Here is a 23,958-nt window from a genome sequence, read left to right as displayed (position 1 = left end):
GTGGAGACCACCACTACAGCTGTCAGTTATTGCTAGATAGCCAGCTAAAGCTAGCTATGGACCACCTTCTCCATCCACAACCTGCTTCCATAGAAAGAGATGTGTTCCTGAATGCAATGGGATGTGCACATATTTGAGAAGCTGTAGTCTGCTTAATCTTGTTTATTTTTTGCTATTTTTAACTGAAAATACAACAAGGGTGCATTGATTGCACTGTCCCAGTCTATTATTGTAGCTAAAATGCCACTGGTGCATTCTCTGTTTTCATTTTCATATTTTTCTTTTTAGTCTGCCTGAGTGACAATCACTCCCCTCAATAAGGTGTCTATGGGCAATTGGATTTGCAGCCCCTTGTAATCAATCGGTCATATTACAGTTATTACCCATTGATATTAAGGTGTGGTGTGTTTTGTTTTCCAGATTAGGGTGTTGGTTGAGCTGGCACTCTTGTGCCGCTAGGCTGTTCCACCACCTCTGACCTCATGGCTCACAGTGTCAGGAGAGATGCCCCTGAGCTCCCTGACTTCTCTCTGCTCAAGAGGCTGGCCAGGGACCAGCTCATCTACCTGCTGGAACAGGTGAGCTACGCCCCAGTCATCTCCTCTCAGCTCAGGTTCAACATCTGGCCTACCCTGGCTCTTGGTATCAGTACTGAAGTAACGTAGTGTCTCTAATCGACACATATTGTGATGATTGTGTGTGTGTGGCAATGTGTGTGGCTGGTGGCAATTCTAATGTTCTGCTCAGGGGGCTGATAAATAACAATTTCAACGTTTGTTTTTTTTGCCAAAAGTTGCCTGGGAGTAAGGACCTTTTTATTGAGGCGGACTTGATGAGCCCTCTTGATCGCATTGCTAATGTCACAACACTAAAGGTAACCCTTACAGTATATCCTGCATTCATTGGGCCACCGTTTTTCTCTTTCCTGTTGACTTCAGTACTTCAATCAATCTTTTATGCCCTTCTCCTTGTAGCAACATGACGTAGACAAGCTGTACAAAGTGGAACACAAACCTATAGTCAGCACCTCAGACCAGTAAGTACCTCACCCTGGCTCAAGCTGTGTCTCTATACACAATCTTTCCTAGGTTATTTCATTGCTGTTGTTGTTTTTTCACAGACTGTGCTTCCTGATCCGACCAAGGATACAAACTGTGAGATGGATATGTGGTAAGTAGACACTGATACTGATAATCAACAGACTCTGTTTTAACGGCATGTGAGATTTATTGTTTTGTTGATTGATTTCTTTTTTCCACCAGATGTGGTTAATGCAGACAAGGCAGTTAGGAGATCCAGAAGATATAAGATAATATTTAGCCCTCAGAAGGTGGTGACTTATACTGTATAATATTTTATACTATAATATAATATTGTGTAACTGGCATGTTATTCTGTAAAATGTAGTAACATTTAAGTGAATACCTTAGTGCTCATTTGTGTGTTTGTGTGTCTCTTTCGTTCTCGTCTCTTTCTGCTCCTACAGTTCTACGCGTGTGAGACATTATTGGAGGAACAGGGGATCTTTGGTGGTAGGTGTTTTGGGTGTTGTGTTCATTGTTGAGCACCAAGGTCTCTGAAAGGTATTCACAAAGCACATAACCCTTTTTTCCCTGCGTTTTTTTGTGTCAGACGTGACCACCGATGAGTGGGCGTTCTACCTTCTGCCACTGGACGATGACATAATCAGTATGGAGCTTCCGGAATTCTTCAGAGACAACTTCTTGGTAATGATGCTCAACTGTACTTATGGGTGCTAGTAGTAATACGTGCAATTGTAGTGAGCTTCCATGGCCACTGATGTATGTGAATTCTAGATTGTGTTTGTGTTCCGTTTCTGATGAAAATTCTAACACCCCTGATTTGACACAAACACTGACAAGCTGTGTTCCACCACCAGGAGGGAGACCAGCGGTGGGTGAGGACAGCGGGCAGTGCGCTACACCTCCTGCACTCCCTCTACGGACCCTTCTCTAAGGTCTATGGCATAGGACGTTGCTCAAAGGTAACGTGAGACGAACAACACTGGGATTATAACGATTCTAGATGGCTCGAGAGCCGGTCTGTTCCTCGTTCAGCCAATTCGTCGTTCAGTTTTCTTGTTTGGCGAGGCAAACGACCCTGTAGCGGAAACAGTCTAGCGAGAAGTGAGAAATTACGTTCTATTGTCACACCGTTACAATTATGTCTCTCTTCCTGGTCCAGATGGCGTATGAATCATGGAGGGAGCAGGTGGACGAGGGGGAACAGAGAGCTCGTCAAGCAGAAATCGGAAATGTTTTTCTCATTGATAGAGGTATGGGGTTTGGAACTGGATATTACCGTAGTTTTATAATTTCGGGATATTTTCATAATGACCCATAATCTCCTTTAATGTTTGTCTCACCCTCTTTGCAGATGTGGACTTTGTTACTCCCCTTTGCTCCCAAGTTGTGTATGAAGGACTGGTGGATGACGTATTCAGAATCAAATGTGGTAAGCAATTGCACTTGTCCAATTACGGTCTCTTCCTTCCTTGACACTGCAGTTATATGGAAAATAATGTGCTGTGATAATACATGTAATAAATGATTACATTTTTGTTCTATAGGATGTGCTGAGTTTACTCCTGACGTCACTTCGTCTGACAAGAGTTTAAAAGTGATGCTGAACTCTCAAGACAAGGTTGGCTTTTTAGGGAGAACAACACTGCTTATGTCATGTTTCCCTCTTATTGACTTAAAGAGGTGTGCCTGATCGAAAGGTGTACTGTGTTGTGTTTCACAGGTGTTCAACGAAATCAGGAATGAGCATTTCTCCAACGTGTTTGGCTTCCTAAGCCAGAAAGCCAGGAACCTGCAGACTGCCTACGACGTGAGTGTCTCTGACAGAATCCACATAATGTACAACTTGTTATGCCTCCAACTATTCCAGAAATGAAGGACCTTTAGAGAAAATACTTTGAGAGTAGGATGACAGATGACACCAGATGACCTTCTCTCTCTTCTCTCACTCTGCAGAGCCGTCGTGGGATGGACATCAAACAGATGAAGACGTTCGTGTCGGAGGAGCTCAAAGGGTTAAAACATGAACATCGTCTCCTCAGTCTGCGTGAGCGTTTAGTGCTGCCTTATCACACCATTACATGAGTAGATAATATGAGTAGATAATATGAGTAGTTCATATGAGTAGATATGATAATATGAGTAGTTAATATGAGTAGTTAATATGAGTAGTTAATATGAGTAGTTAATATGAGTAGATATGATAATATGAGTAGATAATATGAATAGTCAATATGAGTAGATAATATGAGTAGTTAATGAGTAGATAATATGAGTAGTTAATATGAGTAGATAATATGAGTAGATAATATGAGAGTAGTTAATATGAGTAGATAATATGTGTAGTTAATATGAGTAGTTAATATGAGTAGATAATATGAATAGTCAATATGAGTAGATATTATGAATAGTCAATATGAGTAGATAATATGAGTAGTTTTATGCTATTAGTAATGACACAGAGAATAGTCATACGTCTGCCCCTCTATCCTATTTTAATTAATGGAAGATTAACTGCCATTACTCCTTCAGATATTGGGGCCTGTGAGTCAATGATGAAGAGGAAAACGAAGCAGGACTTCCAGGAGCTGTTAAAGACGGAGCACTGTAAGATGATATGAAGATATGTGATGTATAGTATAATGCACGGCTGGTGCAGAATGCAAAACACTTGAGGCCTGTTTCTTTGCTGCATCAATCACATTTATTACACCGCATGACAACTAATACTTAACTTATTTTCAAATTCTTTAGCATTGCTGGAAGGGTTTGAAATCCGTGAATGTATTTCTTTCATAGAGGAGCACATCAATAGACAGGTGAGTCTGTCAAAGATAGACGTAATATTGGGATATACTGTAAAAGTATAAGTGATAGCATCATGATGACTATGTCTGATTAGATTTGTTGTTTGGATCAGCTACTGATTTGCTTTGGGATCCTTTTCAATCACTGTGTTCTTGTCTACTTATGCAGGTCTCCATGGTGCAGAGTCTGAGACTTCTCTGTCTGCTATCACTCACAGAAAACGGTGAGTCTTGACATAAATACATAACTACAGTTAAATAACTAACTAACTACTGTAGACATCATCGGTTTCACGATTGCAGTCAACTATCTTAAAATTAAAATGTTTCCTATAGGGCTCCTCCCCAAAGATTACCGATCCTTAAAAGGACAGTTTCTACAGGTGGGTCAATAACTCCATACTCTTAAGTTCAAGATGTGTGCATGATTTTTATTTTATTTTTTTAATTAAGGAAAGGAAGCGTAAATGTTTATGTTTTGTTGTGGCTCGTCTCTTGTCTTTACCCTTGTCAGAGTTACGGCGTGGAGCACCTGGTCACCTTCACCAACCTGAAGCAGCTGGGCCTCCTGGTGGAGCAGCACCCAGGAGAGACCCTCACCGTCATGGAGAGCCGGGTGGGCAAACTGGTCAACGACAAAACTGCAGGTGAGAGAGACAGGCTGGATCCCATTATGGTTATACCAACCTCCTAGCTTTCCTTGTCTCCTCTCTACACCACTGCTGGATGAGCTGTCTCGATGGACGTTGCGTTGTGTGCTTGCTTATCCACAATATGTGTATCGTAGATATTCTTAGATACGCTGTAGAACGCTGACACTGGCCAGATGCTCTGTTAGGTATCCGTCTTTGACCCTCACAATGTTTTTTTTAGGGAAGCTGACAGATGCCTTCTCCTCGCTGGCGAAGAAGAGCAATTTCCGAGCTTTGAGTAGGAAGTTGAACCTGGTAGGTACTCATGTTTTTTTAATAAACTACTATTATATTTTTATATTATTTTGTACAAATGTCAAAATAATTCATAGCACCTACTGAGCTACTTAAAGCCTTTGAACAAAACATTATGAATACATCATAACTAAAGGCTGTATGCCCCCAGAAATAAAAACAGTCAAAATCATCCCCCTTCTAAAACTGCCATCCCCCCTTTCCATCCCTTATGTCATTTTATCAATGAACGTGGTATTACTGCTATTTCAACATTTAAGTGTTGTGCATATTGAGTGAAATACTGTGGTCGAGGGGGCACGCACACATGCAGTGACATTTTTACCAAGTCACTGACACTGAAGTCACTGACGCTGTGAGGATGCTAAAATTATCACTGTATGATAAAATCCACCATCCCCCCTGATTGATTTTCTTTTACAACTTGAGTACTGATTGTAATGAAACCCAACATTTCATGCGAAGGTACCCAAATCAGACGAGGAGTATGACCTTCATGTCCCCCGAGACATGGCCTATATCTTCAGCGGGGCCTACGTCCCTCTGTCCTGCAAACTCATCGAACAGGTAGGTGATTCTGTCATGGATGTAAGCTACAGACTAGTCTCACTGAGTCAAACTCTCGCCAGATTAGATGATGTGTTTTCCGAGATCAATTCCGAGATCAATTTGTGCTTGCTTGGCTGGGTCGGGTGTGTGGGGCGGAGGGGGGTGTTTGGGGTCTGCCGCTGTGTGCTGGTAGGCAAACTGGTAGTAGTCGCCCTATGTGTAGAGGGCTGCAAGGGAATTTTCCTGGCTACACAGTGTACAGGTTTTTACTTTTGCCTGCTTGCGGCTCTGTCATTATGTAAAGCGCATTGAGTCGCATCTTGCGAGAAATGCGCTATACAAATAAAACTTGATTTGTTTTGATTTGATTGGAATTACAGACGACTTGCACCAGCCTCCCCTCCCGGCATCCATACCTCATGGAGCCTGATCCTCCTCTCTACCCTGAAGAATGATGAATGTCCAATGTCATCCTCGGTGCTCGTGATAAGCCTTTGATCTGTGTGTTCTGTCTGGTTGACCTGCAGGTGTTAGAGCGTGACGGATGGACAGGGCTCGAGGAGGTCAGCCGCATGCTCAATGGACATGAGTTTGCCCTCAAAGGTGAGGCAGTTTGGCATGATATACAAATACAATCCTGATTAAGCCTAGACCAATTAAAAATCACTTTCAATGATGAGCCCATAGAGTAGCAGGGGACATTCAAATCCCCCTCTTTATTCTCCCCTTTCTCCTCTCTCTCCCTCTCTCTCTCTCTTTCTCCTCTCTCTCTCTCTTTCTCCTCTCTCTCTCTCTCTCTCTCTCTCTCTCTCTCTCTCTCTCTCTCTCTCTCTCAGCGAGTAACAATGAAGCGAAGGGGAAGACAGATGCCCAGCGAATCGTCCTGGTCATGTTCCTGGGCGGCTGCACCTTCTCTGAGATCTCAGCACTGCGGTTCCTTGGCAGAGAAAAAGGTAACAGTTATAAGGGACTCTTCAGCATAGTTCAAGACTAATTCAACAATGTGTGTGTGTGTGTGTGTGTGTGTGTGTGTCTGTCTGTGTGTGTGTGTGTGTGTGTGTGTGTCTGTGTGTGTGTCTGTGTGTGTGTGTGTGTGTGTGTGTGTGTGTGTGTGTGTGTGTGTGTGTGTGTGTGTGTGTGTGTGTATGTGTGTGTGTGTGTGTGTGTGTGTCTGTCTGTCTGTCTGTCTGTCTCTGTGTCTCAGTTTGCATGCTTTAACTGCATTATTTATTTATGCCAAAAGTGTGACATAATCTATGTTTCTCTTAGGTATTAAATTCATTGTGGTGACCACTGCCATTACAAACAGTGCTAGACTTCTGGAGGCTATGTTTGACAACCATGTATGAGTCATCTCTCTGTCATCAATCCCAATGAGCACATACACCAGCAGGAGACGCCTGAGAATACAACTTGGACGAAGACAAAAGCAAACCGAGACTCCCTGAAAGCATTGTTCAACATCTGATAGACATTCAAATTCAGTCACTATCATCATGTGATACACTAATTATCTTTTGTTATATTTATTCATTTACTGAAATGCTTGTTGACCAACTGTGTTATATACTGCACAAGGACTCTCTTTTATGTTGAAAATGTCTGTAAAAATGGTTTTCTGTTCACTTGTACAAAAATAAATATTGTAATTTTTAAATTATTTATTGTGTGTGATTTACAGTCATGATAAACGTTTATGATTATCTTACACACAGGACAAATAAACAGGACAAATAAACATTCAAATGAAAAGACGCACTTGTTCCATGCCTACGTATATTATGTCATCCACTGTTTGACAGTTGACACGCCCTTGCGCATGCGCGAATGGTACGAAAATAGTATTGGCGAATCTTTTCAGCCAATCAGAGGCCAGACTAACAGTTGATGCGTATTTTGAATCTTGAATCTCGGCTTGAGCGGATTGAACGACGCGATCAGGACTGAGTGGGATTGAGGATTCAGTCCTTTTTCTGGGTTTACCAGGGACACGAACACGACTGTACAAGGAAATAACATTACTGGAATTCACGATGAGGAAGAGGTAATTTTGCTGGTTACGGGAATTATATTTGCCAAATGTTTCACCGTTAGATGACTAGGTAATTAGCAAGTCTGTCTGCACAATGTCAATGAACTACGCGACATAGCTAGCCATAACTAACGTTACTAAATAACTGGCTTTTGAAAAAATGGCAGAACATAGAACGATGTTTTCGCTAATGCCCCTTGGTTTAGATGACATTCGGAGATTTTTGGTTTGACTGTTTGGGAGAGTATCAATCGGATTGGGTGTGTCTGAAACTGAAGAACTGTGAAAAGTGTGATCAGATCACTGACATTAGTGTCATTAGTCTGTGTTGTTGATCCATGATGAAAGCCAACTGGTTTCTATCTATTCTAAACCTTTGCGGACTGTCTGTCTCCCATTCCAGTGAGATGATCGCAGCGGAGTCGGTGGCATGCTTGAATAAAGCCCTGTGCCACCTGAAGGACATCTGGGAGGAGATCGGGATCCCAGAAGACCAGAGGCTGGAGAGGACCAATGCGGTCAAAAACCACATCAAAGTGAGCTAAAACCAATGACTATGACAACATTCTCAAAATGCATAACACGCATGTTTACATTCACAAACACTGTCTCTTCCAGCATAGACTAACACAATGTTCTGTCCCAGAGTTTGCTGGACATGATGATTGCTGAGGAGGAGTCCCTGAGGAAGAGACTCCTGATAAGCATGGAGAAATGCCGGAAAGATCTGGATACACTGTGTCTGGAACTGCAGATAGCCCCTGTTGAGGTACAGTGGGGATGACTCCTCCAAAACAATATGAATAGTGTGCAGCTCTCTTTCTTTCTTTTAAGTTTCACCCGCTAGCCTGCATCTCAACTATGGTGTGCGTTTTTATTTTAATAACATGGTCAATGGATGACCCCAACATTCTGACAACAATAATCGGGGTTCCCACAGGTCCTTGAAAGTTTGTGAATTTGAGAAAGAAAATCAAGGTCTTAAAAGTTTTTGAAAATAGACATGGGTCATTGAAAGTGCTTGAATTCCCCTCTCTCTCTCTGTATTGCTTTACTTAACACATATTTCACAATATATTGTTTTGCTGTGCTGTGGTAGAGAAGGCAAGAGACCATCTAGTGTTCACATCATTCAAGCCTCTCTTTTTAATTGTTGTCTGTGAGCGGATAGTTCCTTATCCTTATATCCTTATATCCTTATATTCATTATATACATTCTCATCTAGATCTGTCTCAAACTATGCCGTGTTGGGTCCTTGAATTTGACAGAATTGAGTCTTGAAAGTCCTTGAAAGGTGTGGAGGGAACCCTGATAATAATTGTGTTGTTCATCCTATATTGACTGGTTGTTGTTGCGGTCACCCCACTGACCAGGAGGAGCGGGGGAACAGCATGCTCCAGCAGGAGAAGGACATCCGGACTCGGGTGGAGGTTCTGTTGAAGGAGAAGAACCAGAGGATGCAGCGGCTCAACGCCCTGGTCGAGCAGGACCAGGACCTGTGTGACATCCTCTGCGCCCAGCCCTTCGCCATCGCCCCCAAGGACGTCCCCTCCGTGGAGCAGCTGGACAGCTTCCGCAAGCACATCGCCAGCCAGAACGCAGTGAAGGTGTTTTATTATTCAGTTCATTTGTCATGTTATACAAGCTCATTGCTATTCAGACTACAGTAAACATTGTTACAGACATTGTTGTAAACAAAGTAATATGCTTAATATTTTTAAATATTTATTTAACAGAGCCAGCACAAAAAAACATGTATTTTTTAAGGGTGTGCTACAGAAAAGATCAGCATCATAATCATTTAGATTCGATTCGATTCGATTCTACTTTGTTGTCATTGCAGAGTACACGTACCAGACAACGGGGAGGGGCGGGGGGGGATACTAAGAGTCATTGTACCCCGGGGGGGGGATACTGATTGTACACATATGGGGTGGGGGGATACTGAGAGTCAGTGTACCCCGGGGGGGGGGGGTGCGGGGGTACTGATAGTATCCCCCCACCCCATATGTACAGAGAGTCAGTGTAGGGGGGGGGGGGTGTTTATCAGAGTGACAGCTCTGTGAAAGTAGCTGTTCTGGGTCTCTCTACTTCCTGATTTACCTCTTAGATGGTAGGGGATCAAACAGACCGTGGCTGGGGTGCATTTAAATGGCACTCTCATTGATTGATGTAGATAAATGTGCACATCTGAGCAGTTGTGAGTGACCCTAACAGTATGCTGTTGTTTTACCTGAGTTCAGAGCCAGAGGCACGCTGAGTTCGTGGGCCTCAAGGGGAAGATCGTCCTGTGCATGGATGAGCTGGAGCAGCTTCCAGAGAGCAGCTTCGAGAAGGACATCGTGTGTGAGGATGAGGAGGATTTCCAGCTGTCCAGAGAGAACATTGAAAATCTGAAGGTTCTCCTCTACCAGGTGAGAAACCACCATTAGGAATCTGTTGATGACATCATACTGAGATTCTGTTTGCCCAGAAAATAGCTTTCTCAAAGCTGCTCCATTCACTACAGTACAGATACACACATTCTGTAATAAAATAAAATAAATCCCTTAATTTGCATTCCGCTTCTACTGTCAGACCCATTCTCCAGTGCTCAGGTAAATGGTAAATGGACTGCACTTAGTATACAGCGCCTTATTCACAGTACACACATTCACACACCAATGGCGGCAAGATAATACCATGCAAGGCGCCGGGCCCACTCATTGGGAGCAATTTGGGGTTCAGCGTCTCTTGCCCGAGGACACCTCGACACGTGGCCAGCCGGGGACCGAACCGCTGACCTTGCGATCGGTAGACTCCGGCTCTACCTCTGGAGCCACAGCCGCCCTACCGGCTAGGTGCTAACTCTCCTCTGTGCTGTGTTGTCGTCTGTGTGCAGCTGGAGGAACGTAAGGTGGAGAACGAGGCCGTGTGTGAGGCCCACCGTGAGAGGGTCCAGAAGCTGTGGGACCGGCTGCAGGTCCCGGAGGAGGAGAGAGGGGCCTTCTCTGATCACATGGTCCAGTCCAAGAAGAAGAACCTGGTGGCGGTCAGTCAGCTCACATTCACCACGTCACGACTCACTTGATCACCTCCTAGGCCTAGTCAGCTCTACTTCCAACAGTCTGTGTTCTATGTTTTCGATAAGGTCTGGTTAGTAAAACCAGGAGAAACTCTTCATCTCTTTTCCCGTAACTCATTTTCACCACGTCACAACTTAACTTGATGACCTAGGGGCCTAGTCAGATTTACTTCCAACAGTCTGTGTTCTATGTTTCGATATGGTCTGACTCTGGTCTTCTTCTTCTTCTCTTTTCCCACCACATCAGTTACAAGAGGAGATCAGGCGTCTGGAGGAGCTCAAACTGCTGAACATCCGTCACGTCACCGAGGCCATCCGCTCAGAGGTAGCTGTGCTATGGGAGAGGTGCTTCCTCAGCACTGAACAGCGGCAGGCCTTCGCTCCCTACTTCAGCGGTGAGTCAGCGTTTTAGATCGGTCGGATTAGTTGTCGTGGTTTGGATTAGAACAAAGGTTTAGGTGCACTAATCCATCAGCAGAATCTTGTTTTGTTTTTTTCAAAAATTGGTTTGTTGTACAGTTTATGCCTGTAAGTGGTGGTTTGATTCTTTCACTAGCATATCGAGGGCCTCCTGTGCGTTGAAATCGTCGAGCTCTAAAGCGGACGTGTTTTTATTCTTGCAGAGGAGTACACGGAGGAGCTGCTGGGTCTGCACGAGGGTGAGATCCTGAGGCTGAAGCAGCACTTTGAAGAGCACAAGGAGCTGTTTGCGGGGGTCCACCTTTGGGAGGACAGCTGGAGGCTCTTCCTGGATCTGGAGGTGAGCAGCAGCATCAACACACACAACAGAATAGTCCTCTAAGAAGGTGATGTTTACCAATTCCTTCGTTGTACGTTTTTAGCTACCATCTCCCTGACCCTCTTGACCTTTCACCCTGACAGAGAAAAGCCACAGACCCCACCAGGTTCACCAACAGAGGAGGAGCCCTCCTCAAAGAGGAGAGACAGAGGTCAGAGCTGCACAAAAGCCTGCCAAAGGTAAGAAGACGTAGGAGTGTTACTTGTTAGATTGGCTTCTGCTGTACTTTACTGTACTATTGGCATTGCCTACTATACTACATGCTAGAATACTTGATCACATTGTAAGCTATATATTTCACTGTTTACTGTGCATTTGTATAAAGTACTGTGCATATGTATAAAGTAAAAAATAAGATGCTTCCAGACTGTATCCAGAGACTATTTCAAGTTAGACAGAGTAATTATGAACTCAGAGGAATATGTATGTTTATGAAAACAAAGATTAGAACAAATGCAAAACAAAGATGTATAACAGTTAAAGGAGTTAATTTATGGAATACCTTTGAAAAGGAAATGAAAATGTGTAGTACATTAAAAGGATTTTAAAAATTATTTAAAAATAAGATGATTAACAAGTATAAAACAGAGGTTTAAATATAGTTTTTGTTTGGTATTTTTTTGAACTTTTTGTTGACATGCGTAAGTGACATTTTGTTTATAAAAGTTTCAATGTTTTGATTATGCATTCATGGGGGGACATGCATACATGTAACAAGGGTAGGCGCAATAAGCCACGGCTTCAGCCTACACCTTTTTGGTCCTGGTGTTATGAATTGTGACTATGTACATTTTCTTATATCTGTATTGTGAATTGTATAGGGGACCAAAATAAACATTCTCAATCAATTCTCATTCTCAATTTGTTTTTCAGCTTGAAAAGAAGCTGAAAGCCCAGATAGACGTGTGGGAGCAGGAGCAGGGGCGGGACTTCCTGGTCAACGGACAGCCGTTCCTGCAGTTTGTGGAGGAGCAGTGGGAGACGCACCGCGTAGAGAAGGAGCAGGAGAAACTGGACAGGGTGAGGAACTGGTTCTCATCATGTAGCTCAGTGGAGGCTGGTTGGAGATAGAAGTCTTGAGGACAGGCTCGTTGTAAATGCATGAAACGGAATGAGGAATGGTATCGAACCACCCCAGCCTCCCCTGATGTAACTAGTAACTATACAAGCTCTCTTAGACTTGGAACAGTTTCACTTAATCTAATCTAAATCAATGTTACAGCAATTGAAGAAAAGCAAGCAGACTGAAGTGGATATGCTCTATGGAACGTCCGTCAGAACACCGACTAAAAGGAGGTTCCTTGGCACTGTGACCCCCAGTAAAACGCGAAAGGTATATTCAGTTCTCTTCTGGCATTTCTGTGATTAAAGCTCCTAACTATTGCACGACTCATCAGTATATAACAGGTAGGTTACTTCCACTGAGTGGCTTTCTCCTCCATTTAACCTTTCCTCCTTGTTTTAACCTTTAACCTGTACGGGCGATGGCATTACTAACCCACTCTCTCTCCCTTCCCCTGTCTGTGCGTTCTTCTCTCAGCTCAATGCCACCTCCAGCATCTCTAGCGCCAACTCTAACAGCACCGTCCGCTCAGCTTTTGGTGGAACTATCTGCCATTCACCTGTGTCCCGCCCCCCACTGTCTGCAAACAAGGTTGGTTGGTGTTTACACTCTTGATTTGAAATGCTCTTTAGAAAGCATTCTATCAATACAGACTAATCGTTGTGTAATTTCGCCAAAACCTGATTTGCATGCAACTCCTCTAATAACATGAACACATTAGAACATTTAATCCATATTCATGTGTTTGTGTGTTTTTTTAATTCAGGTTATGGCGGTGCGAACCCCAGGGCAAGGGAAACCTCCCCACTCAGGGCTACAGGAGCGACACAACAAGGAGAACGCCGGTGTGTTGAAGACCCCGGCAAGTCCACATCCTAACTTCAGCATTAACTCCGTTGCCAGCACTTATTCAGAGTTTGCGGTAATTTCCATTTTAATTTAGTCGTTGCTTCTCTCCCCCCACACACATTATGTTTTTCATTCTGTGCAGCACCACACAGTCTAGTCAATGATATGGACATTAGGAATATCTTCATGATATGGACATTAGGAATATCTTCATGATATGGACATTAGGAATGATACAGTACCTGATGATAAAATTGGTTCTGTTTTAGAAGGACTTAATCAACATCTGTGAATCTGTTCAAGCAAGGTTTGTTTGAATATATGGATTTCTAAAACCAAACCCAGGTCATATACTTACCAACACTTTCTATATCCAGCTCTGTAGATGCATGTTGGCATTAACCTCTATGCATTCAAAATCACCAACTGCTTCGATCCCTGGTTTTATAGTGCAAGTCTGCTGCCTCCTGTTGGGTTAGCCAATAGCTGAATAAAACTAGGCTGTGTGATGCTGCCTGCGATTAACCACTCTCCTCACCCACTCTTCAATCTCTATTTGTTTTCACGTACGAATGTTTGTTCTCTACATAGTTAATAATACTGTATTTTAATCATCTGCAATAACATGCAGTTCATCAGAAAAGAAACGTGCTTAGAAGCAGTGTCCAATATATTCCTTCTCTTCCATTTTCTACAGCTGGTAATGTTATGTTAGAGTATTTATTTTATTATTATTATTATTATTTTATTTTTTTAACATTTGTAATGTTTGTCTACCTTTTCCTGCAGCGAGATCTCTCCAAGGCCTCTAACACCAAAAGCAAGCCAGCCATCCTGAACTCCACCATCACTCACCTTTGACCGTGTCACTTGACACAATGACAGGATTGACAGTATGACATCCTAAGCCATCCAATCCAATCCATCCAAAGTCCCGAACAACTCCATTTCTGAAGTGGATCACTACATATGTATATACATTTTTTTTGTATATGTTTTTATATGTACCGGTACATGGGGTAATAACATATTAAATGTTTGGGGGGGGGGGAAACATTTAAGTTAATGTTACGAATTGTATCATATTAACACCATTTTTAAGCTTTGAAAGAATAGCACAGTATTAGTATGGAAATGTATACATAGTGTTGCCTGCCTCTGTTGCTGCGCATGGCTGTAGTGAAAAAGACCATTGAGGGTAGCAAGATTTCTTTCCTGCAATCTAGGGTTTCGGAACTATTTGTATATAGCACACTGATCAATGTACATTTTGCACATATTATTGTATGTTTTGTTTTGTATGTATAGTATTCTCTATACTTATTTCATCACTTTTCCTTCCAACTGTAGATTTTATCATATTTCTTTATTAGTTCACTACAATCTTGTACTTGCACTACAATAGATATACGGTGTTCTGTTTCAATGGCATATTATTTTTTTTGACAAAGCTATGTTTTGTTTTGTTATGTTTTGTTTGACAAAGCTATGTTCCTGGCAATAAAGTATTGGGGGAAATAACATGATCTGTAGTAGAAATGATATTGTTCTCAAATTGTTAAAATTAAATTAAAAGTTAAATTAACAAAAAATGTGTATTGGTATCAACTGTTATGCCAAAGCTTGTGATCCAAGAATGAAAAATAAATGCGTTAATTTTTCTGCCTCTCTTTTGGGTTGCTCTCTCATCCCGGATGTGCGGTAGGTGGGACTGAATATGTGGCGGACCGAGGTCCGTTTCGGATATTTTGTAGTTCAGCTAAACGTGTTAAATGTAACTAACATTACGACCACATCGCAATTGAATGGAACACTTTGAAGAGGATTTAGTGTCTGCACTACGAGAAGTTGTCAACGATGGGAATTGGCAAAATGTCGGGAAGAAGTGCGATTTTGCCTCTCCATGCACGAAGTAAGCAGCACGTCTTGCAAGGAGCTGGCAAGAATGTGTGATTTAAACACTCAGATATATTGCCAGTAGAGGTCCATAGATTGCAATACCCATCATACTGTTCATAACCTTTACCCTCCGTCATAATTACAGCTCGATATGGTTATTGATATGGTGCATGATTTCTCTAACTTTCCCAAGGCTGTACTCTGAAGATGGTGAGCACATTGTGCTGGTCCAGACTGAAGATGATAGATTGTGGGCTATGGATTCATCCTGTCCTCATGAAGGTAGACACATCAATGATGGAATGGGCTTTGGAGTTAGGCCAGCTGTTGGGAATATGACTTCATTAGCTTGATGTGTCAGACACATATGTATTTATGTACATACAGTAGGTAGCGTAACTTACAGTGTGTGATCAAACTTATCCCCATAGATTAGGGTTGTGAATCCTGTAAATACATTTCCTGCATCTGTGTAGGAGGCCCTCTGGATCAGGGAGACATCGAGGACTTGGGAGATGGAAAGATGGCACTGGTCTGTCCATGGCATCACTTCGACTTCTGCCTGGAGACAGGTGCTTCTTCTACTGGACTGCAGGTGGGAGAGATCTCGGGCCATCCTTCATGTTGACAGTGACACTTCACATGCATTTCTCTTGTTGAATCCAAGTGTCATTATTTGCTTGAGGAGTGGGAGACAGCATATAATGTGAATTGTATAGTTGTGTCATGTTATGATCTGTTTTTTCATCAAATGAATGTAAAGTGTGTTTGTTTATTTCACTGTGTACAGAACCAGGTTTATGAGGTCAAAGTGGTCCATGGCATTGTTTACGTCAACACACAAAATGTCCTGTCCCGCACTCCTATACCAGTGACAAACACCACAGCCACAGGTGAGACACAAATAGTACCATAACCAAGTGGAACCGTTTCTCTATTGTGGCCATTCCTTACCATGTGATATTTCGGCGTTCAGGCAAATTGTCAGCAGACGACGTCAAGTTATCCCCTTCTGAGGACACGCTCTGCTTCTGGGCTACAAAGATCCTCTGCACGTCAGATCCTAAAGAGAAGGCAAGTTGTTTACACCACCAACAACAGGGGCTGTGTACTGGGGGGAATGGAGCTCCAGTACCACCCCCTTATAATACATCAAACTTATATAGCGCTTTTCTAAGATCCAAAAGGAGGGAATGTCACAGAAGAAATGAAAATATATACGATCAGGGAGAACATGTTAGGATGCACAGAGCCGTAACTGCACATGCTTCTATTGAAAATGATCATGCGAAAGCAATCCATATGTAGGATAATTCCACCGCTTACTAGTGCATCAGGCTCCAGACAAGCATCACCTGTGCTCTCTTTAGAACGGGCCTTGTTCTGAGTGACTACTGACTAGTTAATGGAACCCTTCTTTAGGTCGCGCTGACGTTGGAGGTCCAGCGGAGGTGGAACTCTGGGGAGATAACGGAGGTGGGCCAGGCCACGCCCCCAGCCCAGCCCAGCAGGAAGAACAGTCTGACCGTGCTCCAGCCCGGGAAAATCAAACGCGGCAAAGGAGGAACACAGGTTAGCATGCTAATAAATATCAAAATATATGTACATGTATATGATTATTATTCATTTATTATGGCCTTATGATACATATAATACATATCACAGAACACTCTCCAGACTGGTCATGTTGGCAGCATTGACCCGTGTTATTGATGGTCTTTCCACAAATGAACGAATAGTTTCACTGTAAGCTACATTGACTCACTTTCCTGAGTGTGTGTGTGTGTGTGTGTGGACCTGCTGCAACACTGCACATTGATCTACTAGTCATGCAAAGTAGAGGAGGTACACTACTAAAATGTAAAACAAAAAGTGGTGAAATGTGTTGACTGTGTTTGACCAGGCCAGCAGGATCGCCCTCCTCCACTCCCTGGCCAACATAGAGCAGTGGGCCGTCGACCTGTCCTGGGACATCATCGCCAGGTTCTCGGCCGTCACCCTGGACAGCGGAGAGCCTCTGCCTCGCCACTTCTTCACCGACTTTGTCAAAGTGGCCGGAGACGAGGCCAAGGTCAGGGTCAGAATACTATGGGCTTGATAAATCACGGTCTTCTAGGGGCGGCTGTGGCTCAGCCGATAGAGCCGGTGTCTAATGATTGAAGTCGGCAGCTCGCAGTGGTTCGAATCCCCGGCTGGCCACGTACCGAAGTGTCCCTGAGCAAGGCACTGAACCCCCTAATTGCTTCAATGGCTCTGACCCCATGGCTATATGCCCCCTCTAGAGAATAAGAACATTTAGTTGTACTCTGTGCAATGAAAAACGTTGAATCCCTTTCGTTTCCTTTCTAATTCATGGTTTGTTGATTCTAATCTAATATGACTGAAACTGGGGGAATATCAGCTCAGTTTTTTGTTGTTATAATTTTAGTCATTTCAATACACTCTTATGAGTTTTTAAAGTGTGTGCTTCACCCTGGTAAAACAGTGAATCTCTCCTCCTATCCAACAGCATTATCATTTATTAGAGATGAGAATCACAGAACTGGGCAGTTTCTTCGGTGCTTTACCTGTACATAATGGTGGGTGGTTCTCCGACTGCAACATTTTTCAATTCAATAAACCACAAAAGCACAACAACAATTGAAGACGAGGCGCCTCCTCTCTTGTCTTCACAGGCCTGTGGCAGTCAGCGACGGACACGTCCCACGACCTCTTGGCCAGGCTAGCCATCGTTCACATGGTGCACGAAGCCAGGTAGACAATGGAATTACAAAGACTAACAATATTATTCTATATAGGCTACTATATTCTTTAAATCTGATCCATATTGATGAGTTACCTTCCCCTTCCTAGTTCCCCCTGGTCTCTAGCCCCTAACTTTCTTCTATTTCTTCATTGTTCACAAATCTAACCAGACGAGATAGGTATAAGCTATGCAGGTGTTGTTCCACCTCCTAGCCACTAGGTGGAGCTTCCATGGCACAGCTTTCTCCTACCCAGCAGCTCTAAGATCCGCAAACCAAAAGGGGTTGGATCGACAGCACACAGCCAGGGCTAGAGACCAGAATGGACCCGGGCCTCAGTGTCTTTTTTCTCTTCCCCCCAGGGGGTTGGACGTCCATCCTCAGACTCTGTCCCGCTTCGCTGCCCAGGGAGACACCAGCTCAGTGGCGGTGCTGGAGGAGATCTACAGGGATGAGATCACCCACGTGGCCGCAGGGCTGAGGTGGTTCACCCACATCTGCTCTGAGGAAGGACGGGTACGATTAGAGAGAAGGAACAAGTTACCTTTTGAAAACTCATTTCCATAATCCTGCCTGGATTACGCCAGATTGATGGCATACACGTTCATTGACGTGAGCATCAACTGCATATACTTGGATCTCTTAATCCAACCACATGTCCAAGACTGTGACACCACCACATTTTGGTAGCTCAAAGTGTTTATCTTGTGTTATTTTATTTCACTTTTTAGGATTGCCTGTCAACTTTCCACAATTTGGTAAAGCAGCACTTCAAAGGATACCTGAAGCCTCCGTTCAACACCGAGGGAAGGAAGACCGCAGGGATGTCAGAGGAGGTGCAACACCCTCATACTCTACATTCATGGAACATTACTGGTCCCACAATTCATATACGAAGTGACCACAACGAATCTTGAACCCATCCCATAACAAAGGGAATCTTCAAAGAACATGTATAAATGCATTGTGGCACACGTTATGTTCCATATACATTAATGTATGACATGTTAGAGAGGAAATATGCTCAACATAATTAACTCTGGATGTATTTCTTTTCCACAGTGGTACGTTCCCCTGGTCAAGCCTTCTAGTTGACAAACAGCAACCTCAAAGACCAGCCTCAAGAACTTCAAAGACCAGCATGCTGTGGAAATTGCATTTACTTCCCTGGGAAAATGCAATACACCTCACCAACCCTGCCATCTTGTACACTGCATCATATCATAACAAAGAAACATTGGTTATGAATTAAAGTCACAATGCATATTGCATGGGCATTGACTGACCTGTGCAAATATCTGAAATACTGTACACTATTGTAAATGTTTATTTATGCAAATAAAATGTTATTTTTAGTATTTTTCATGAATTATCACAGAGAATCACCGCCATGATTTTTTAATTGTCATTTATCACATTTGTCTTAAAACAGACAAGTACAGAGGGCATTTCTTTACAGAGAATTAAATACATTCATGATATCCTAGGAAAAGCCAGCCATTGTTCTATGGTCTCCACCGGAGACTTAATGGACAATACGTTGCTGTGTCACTGCCTTCTCTTCAGTGTGACGTGGTTCAGTTCTGTGTGTGTGACTGAGGAACAGACACTCGCGCCTCTGAGGAGAGGGCTTGTTCAGGACACTCTGGTGGAGGTATCCGTTGTAGAAGTCTGCTGCTGACAGTCTCTTCTTCAGCATCACCGCCTTGAATCCCACCCAGCCATCCTACATTGTACACCACGTGAGCACACATATATACACACACAGACAGACAGACAGACACACACAGAGACAGGCAGACAGACACGCACACACACACACACACGGTTGTTATTATCATCACTGGTCCCTTGGAGAGTTAGCTTTATAGCCTACAAAAAGGGACATTCGCCACATTAATAGGACATTCTTCTATGGTATTTGAATTTAAAGGTGTTTTGCATACATACCTTACAACAGACAGCTATGGTATTTGATTGTTTCTGATAGCTAATTGATCCAGGCACTGGTATCGTCCCCCAACCTGTAATCAAAACGAGCGCAATCTGTATTACATCTGAATCATTTACATTTACATTTACACTGGAAATGGAACAGAACAGAAAATGATTGACAAACATGTTACCTGAGAGTGAAATGTTGCATTTGCCGGCAAACTCCAAAAGTTTTATTGTCTTGCCCATCCAAATGGTTCGCAATGGGATCTAATAGGAAAGATGACGGCAAATGTTTAACAACACACCAGTTACTGCAAATCTTTTTCATTTAGTTTTACCAGACACTTCCTCTGAAGCAGCAGTGCTAACCTGGACTGGAATGAGGAATGGTATCAAGCATGTGTGTTTTATTCTATGCATCACAATGAGCCTGTCCTCTGATTTCTACCTCCACCAGCCTCCCCTAGTACGGCATTACTGCCAATCAGACCAGGGCGTTCTTACCCGGGATGCGATGGCACGGTACAGACGGTCAATCTGGTCACAGGTCTGTTCCTCCCAGACCATCCAGCTCATGGAAGTATTGATCTTAGGGGCTGTCAGACAGAATTAACTGGTTAGCTGAGGCAAGAATGTACGCTTGAAAAGTACACATATAGTAGCACAGGGTATATACAGGAATCTTGAGGTTAATTTCAATACCTTTCTTTTTTTTTTAAATTTTTGTTTTTCAGATTTTATCCCTTTTTCACCCAATTTGGTAGCCAATTTAACCCAACTTAGCATCCAATTATCCCCTGCCTATTGCATTGGATCCGCCGCCCGACCCCGTGGCCGGCAGTCCCAGAGGAGGGCGCCAGGCAGACTAGGCTGACTGGCTCCTCGAGCCCAGTACCGTTATTCCGGCACCCCAGGGGGCGGTGTTGCGCGACGGATCCTAGTCCAGAAATACTCCTATACCCCCCCTCGGAAGCGGCCGGCCAATATGCCGCTTCCCGTGTGCCTCGGCCATATTCTGGATCTGGCGAGCCGGGATACGAACCCCGGCCCCGGTGGGCAGCATGCACTAGCGGCCAGTGCGTAGACCGCTACACCACCGCGGGGCTTCAATACCTTTCTAAGACTTTTTAAAGACCTTGTCAATATTTTTCCAGACCTCACCGCCACTTCGAGCTGTAACCGTTGACATCAGTGACACCTTTAACTTAACAGTTTTAGTTTGCAATAGACTAGACCACTATCATACAACAGAATTTCCGGTTCATCTTTGTTTTTTAATAAAACTAATAAATTCAACTTTTACTAAAGATTTTTAGGACTCAAACTCTTTGGACAGTCTAATTCAGAAAAATACCTACAAAATTCAAGACCTCATAAAATCGTGATAAGACTTTTTAATACTTATTAAGGGTCTTGATTTTCCCAAAATGTATTTATCAGAATAAATTATTCTAAATGAAGTATAAATGTAATACTTTTCAAGACCCTGCGGATACCCTGAAGATATGACTCTATAAATGAGGTTGTTCGACTTCTCAGGGTGTTCACATTATTATAAATCAGATGCTCTCAACATGTGTTTGTGTTATTAGCTAGTTATCATTTTAATGTCTTCTTTAAATGTAAAGTATTTGGGGGATTTTGAGTGTAATGAATACTGGGTGTGTACAGAGAGAAATTGGGGATGTTCAGACAATTAAATTCACTTGGATTGATCAGATCCATTGATCACATTAATAATCAGTGTAGTCCAGGTCCCAGAGCTTTAGAATGGTGATGGTGAGGTCGCAGACTGGCTGTCTGGCTTATTAAAACAAAAACACAAGTTGTCCTTCAGTCTATGCATGTGGGTGACGTAATTACATTTAACAGAATGTACGTTTGAAAATAATGTTATTGATTTAATGGCTTGCAAAGGGAATCGGATATGCTTCAAAACTATTTAATAAGGGTGACTGTGATGGTAATATGAGAGAGATAGATGTGATATTATAAGTTTGTCTAATGGTCTGTTTCTGTGGTGGTTTTATCATCACTGCATATCAAACATCAACACCTGATGAATAAAGTCTCTGTTACCTGACACCTGTGAATGATGATTAACTAATTTATCACCGAGGTGAATAAAGTCGCCCACATTGTCAACATTCTAGACTGCCGAGAGTGACTTTATTCACCAAAAATGCATAAATGATGACGCTTAATTTTGTAGCCAATCAAAGTGTTGTTGCTAGGTAGATACCACATACAACACTGGACACTCTAGTCTTCATTCCGTCCTCAGGCCTGTGTTCAATACCTACCCCTAACCCTGTAGCCAATCAAAGTGTTGTTGCTAGGTAGATACCACATAAAACACTGGACACTCTAGTCTTCATTCCGTCCTCAGGCCTGTGTTCAATACCTACCCCTAACCCTGTAGCCAATCAAAGTGTTGTTGCTAGGTAGATACCACATAAAACACTGGATACTCTAGTCTTCATTCCGTCCTCAGGCCTGTGTTCAATACCTACCCCTAACCCTGTAGCCAATCAAAGTGTTGTTGCTAGGTAGATACCACATAAAACACTGGACACTCTAGTCTTCATTCCGTCCTCAGGCCTGTGTTCAATACCTACCCCTAACCCTGTAGCCAATCAAAGTGTTGTTGCTAGGTAGATACCACATAAAACACTGGACACTCTAGTCTTCATTCCGTCCTCAGGCCTGTGTTCAATACCTACCCCTAACCCTGTAGCCAATCAAAGTGTTGTTGCTAGGTAGATACCACATAAAACGCTTGGCACTTTATGTGGTGAGTGTTCCGGAATTCTTTGTCAATGAGTGAATTAAGCCTCATCAGTGATCTGTGGCAGAAAAAGACTTTACTCTGTAGCAACCTATGACCTGATACACTCTCCTGATTACGGTTTACACCTGAGAGAGACAGAGAGAGTATGAGTGTTTAAGTGGCATCAAACACAGTGATCCATGCCAGAGAAAGTGTTTACTCTGTAGCAACCTTAGTCCTGATCACAAATATTATTCTGATTACAGTTTATACTGACTGGAAACAATATGATGATTGGAAATGACAGGTAAGAAGAGCTTATCTGTAAAACCACATGTTAGAAACAGATCAGCCCTGTAAATGGTTAACTCTGTTCCAGGGAGAAGAGCTGTAAATGGGAGGGGAGGAGCATTTCAACTCAGCTTGCTGAAATGAAACTAAACTGTGTAGAGACATAAAGTGTATCGTGGACAAGGGCAGACTCTCTCAAACTTGTTAGATATCGTCCTCAAACAGGCATCTATCACACATACAGTATAAAGGACAGACAGCATCCACACTCTCACAGAATCACAGACAGGTGAGTTGACAAACTATTGTGTTCACACTCTTTTTATAGACGGTTCAGTATGTTAAACATAATTTGATTTGGTTGAAGGACTATTTCCTATATGATATAGAATAATGTTATCATTATTGATCGCTGTATAATAATAAGACAGTCTTGACAGCTCCATAGCTGAAACTATTGAGATCTGATTGATTCCAGGAAATGCTTTATGGTGTCACCTCTGGTCTCTCTAGATATGGCTTCCTCCAGCAGTCTCCTGTCAGAGGAGCAGTTCCTGTGTTCTGTCTGTCTGGATGTGTTCACTGACCCTGTCTCTACTCCATGTGGACACAACTTCTGCATGGCCTGTATCAGAAGGTACTGGGACAGCAATGACCTGTGTCAGTGTCCAATGTGTAAAAAAGCATTTGATAAGAGACCAGATCTCTTTGTCAATACTTTCATCTCTGAGATGGCCGCTCAGTTTAGGAAGTCAGTTGAAGTGAAGGCAACCAGCAGCCCAGCCCCAGACACACCTGTCAAACCTAGAGAAGTGTCCTGTGACATCTGCACTGGGACAAAGCTCAAGGCTCTGAAGTCCTGTCTGATGTGTCAGACCTCTTACTGTGAGACTCACCTGGAGCTTCATCAGAGAGTCACAGCCTTAAAGAGACACAAGCTGATCGACCCTGTGGAGAACCTGGAAGACAGGATGTGTAAGAAGCATGACAGACTCCTGGAGCTGTTCTGTAGACGTGACCAGATGTGTGTGTGTCAGTTCTGCACTGAGACAGACCACAAGACCCATGACACCGTCCCCATAGAGGAGGAGTATGGAGAGAGGAAGGCTCAGCTGGGGAAGACAGAGGCAGATGTTCAGCAGATGATCCAGGAGCGACTGCA

General features: G+C 43.1%; 5 protein-coding genes across 5 annotated transcripts in view; 4 read left to right on the top strand and 1 right to left on the bottom strand.

Annotated features, from left to right (window-relative positions):
• The first annotated feature begins 470 nt into the window (after nucleotides 1-470).
• On the top strand, nucleotides 471-6,915 carry vps33b (VPS33B late endosome and lysosome associated). Its single transcript, XM_080538873.1, has 23 exons — nucleotides 471-578; nucleotides 794-874; nucleotides 975-1,036; nucleotides 1,121-1,170; nucleotides 1,263-1,330; nucleotides 1,487-1,532; nucleotides 1,633-1,727; nucleotides 1,901-2,005; nucleotides 2,206-2,296; nucleotides 2,398-2,475; nucleotides 2,591-2,664; nucleotides 2,767-2,853; nucleotides 3,000-3,090; nucleotides 3,576-3,650; nucleotides 3,798-3,862; nucleotides 4,020-4,074; nucleotides 4,187-4,233; nucleotides 4,365-4,497; nucleotides 4,724-4,797; nucleotides 5,263-5,364; nucleotides 5,874-5,949; nucleotides 6,183-6,299; nucleotides 6,616-6,915. Exons 1-23 carry the CDS (start codon nucleotides 483-485, stop codon nucleotides 6,693-6,695), a joined length of 1,848 nt encoding a protein of 615 aa, XP_080394999.1. The 5' UTR covers nucleotides 471-482; the 3' UTR covers nucleotides 6,696-6,915.
• A 464-nt stretch (nucleotides 6,916-7,379) lies between these two features.
• Nucleotides 7,380-14,015, top strand: prc1b (protein regulator of cytokinesis 1b; the record flags this gene model as incomplete). The annotated part of the gene is made up of 14 exons (XM_080539743.1): nucleotides 7,380-7,390; nucleotides 7,782-7,914; nucleotides 8,025-8,147; nucleotides 8,753-8,986; nucleotides 9,623-9,793; nucleotides 10,261-10,410; nucleotides 10,691-10,838; nucleotides 11,067-11,203; nucleotides 11,326-11,421; nucleotides 12,116-12,262; nucleotides 12,465-12,575; nucleotides 12,783-12,896; nucleotides 13,072-13,227; nucleotides 13,944-14,015. The coding sequence occupies 14 exons, from the start codon at nucleotides 7,380-7,382 to the stop codon at nucleotides 14,013-14,015; spliced, it is 1,803 nt and encodes a 600-aa protein (XP_080395869.1).
• A 944-nt stretch (nucleotides 14,016-14,959) lies between these two features.
• Nucleotides 14,960-19,061, top strand: LOC308165272 (uncharacterized protein; the record flags this gene model as incomplete). Its single annotated transcript, XM_080539423.1, has 12 exons — nucleotides 14,960-15,066; nucleotides 15,247-15,335; nucleotides 15,530-15,648; nucleotides 15,844-15,946; nucleotides 16,030-16,127; nucleotides 16,476-16,625; nucleotides 16,957-17,124; nucleotides 17,563-17,632; nucleotides 17,729-17,807; nucleotides 18,160-18,313; nucleotides 18,529-18,633; nucleotides 18,860-19,061. The coding sequence occupies 12 exons, from the start codon at nucleotides 14,960-14,962 to the stop codon at nucleotides 18,890-18,892; spliced, it is 1,275 nt and encodes a 424-aa protein (XP_080395549.1). The 3' UTR covers nucleotides 18,893-19,061.
• Nucleotides 19,062-19,189: 128 nt separating this feature from the next.
• The window catches only part of mtfmt (mitochondrial methionyl-tRNA formyltransferase), an 8,646-nt gene continuing 3,877 nt past the window's right edge, over nucleotides 19,190-23,958 (bottom strand). Inside the window, exons 6-9 of the mRNA XM_080539227.1 lie at nucleotides 20,240-20,331; nucleotides 19,924-20,002; nucleotides 19,748-19,821; nucleotides 19,190-19,523 (exon numbers count right to left, since the gene is read on the bottom strand). Coding sequence (XP_080395353.1) covers nucleotides 19,323-19,523; nucleotides 19,748-19,821; nucleotides 19,924-20,002; nucleotides 20,240-20,331 — 446 coding nt within the window. The 3' untranslated portion in view covers nucleotides 19,190-19,322. The remainder of the gene's footprint in view (nucleotides 19,524-19,747; nucleotides 19,822-19,923; nucleotides 20,003-20,239; nucleotides 20,332-23,958) is intronic.
• Nucleotides 22,971-23,958, top strand: part of LOC308165118 (E3 ubiquitin-protein ligase TRIM21-like) — a 2,629-nt gene continuing 1,641 nt past the window's right edge. Inside the window, exons 1-2 of the mRNA XM_080539226.1 lie at nucleotides 22,971-23,085; nucleotides 23,310-23,958. The exon at nucleotides 23,310-23,958 is cut by the window's right edge and continues 1,641 nt beyond it. Of these exons, the coding sequence (XP_080395352.1) occupies nucleotides 23,312-23,958 (647 nt within the window). The 5' untranslated portion in view covers nucleotides 22,971-23,085; nucleotides 23,310-23,311. The remainder of the gene's footprint in view (nucleotides 23,086-23,309) is intronic.

This window comes from Nansenia antarctica (genome assembly GCF_963989245.1).
Source record: "Nansenia antarctica genome assembly, chromosome: 9".
Classification (NCBI taxonomy): domain Eukaryota; kingdom Metazoa; phylum Chordata; class Actinopteri; order Argentiniformes; family Microstomatidae; genus Nansenia; species Nansenia antarctica.
The sequence above is the reverse complement of the archived record's forward strand: the minus strand, read 5'-3'. Positions and strand labels throughout refer to the sequence as shown.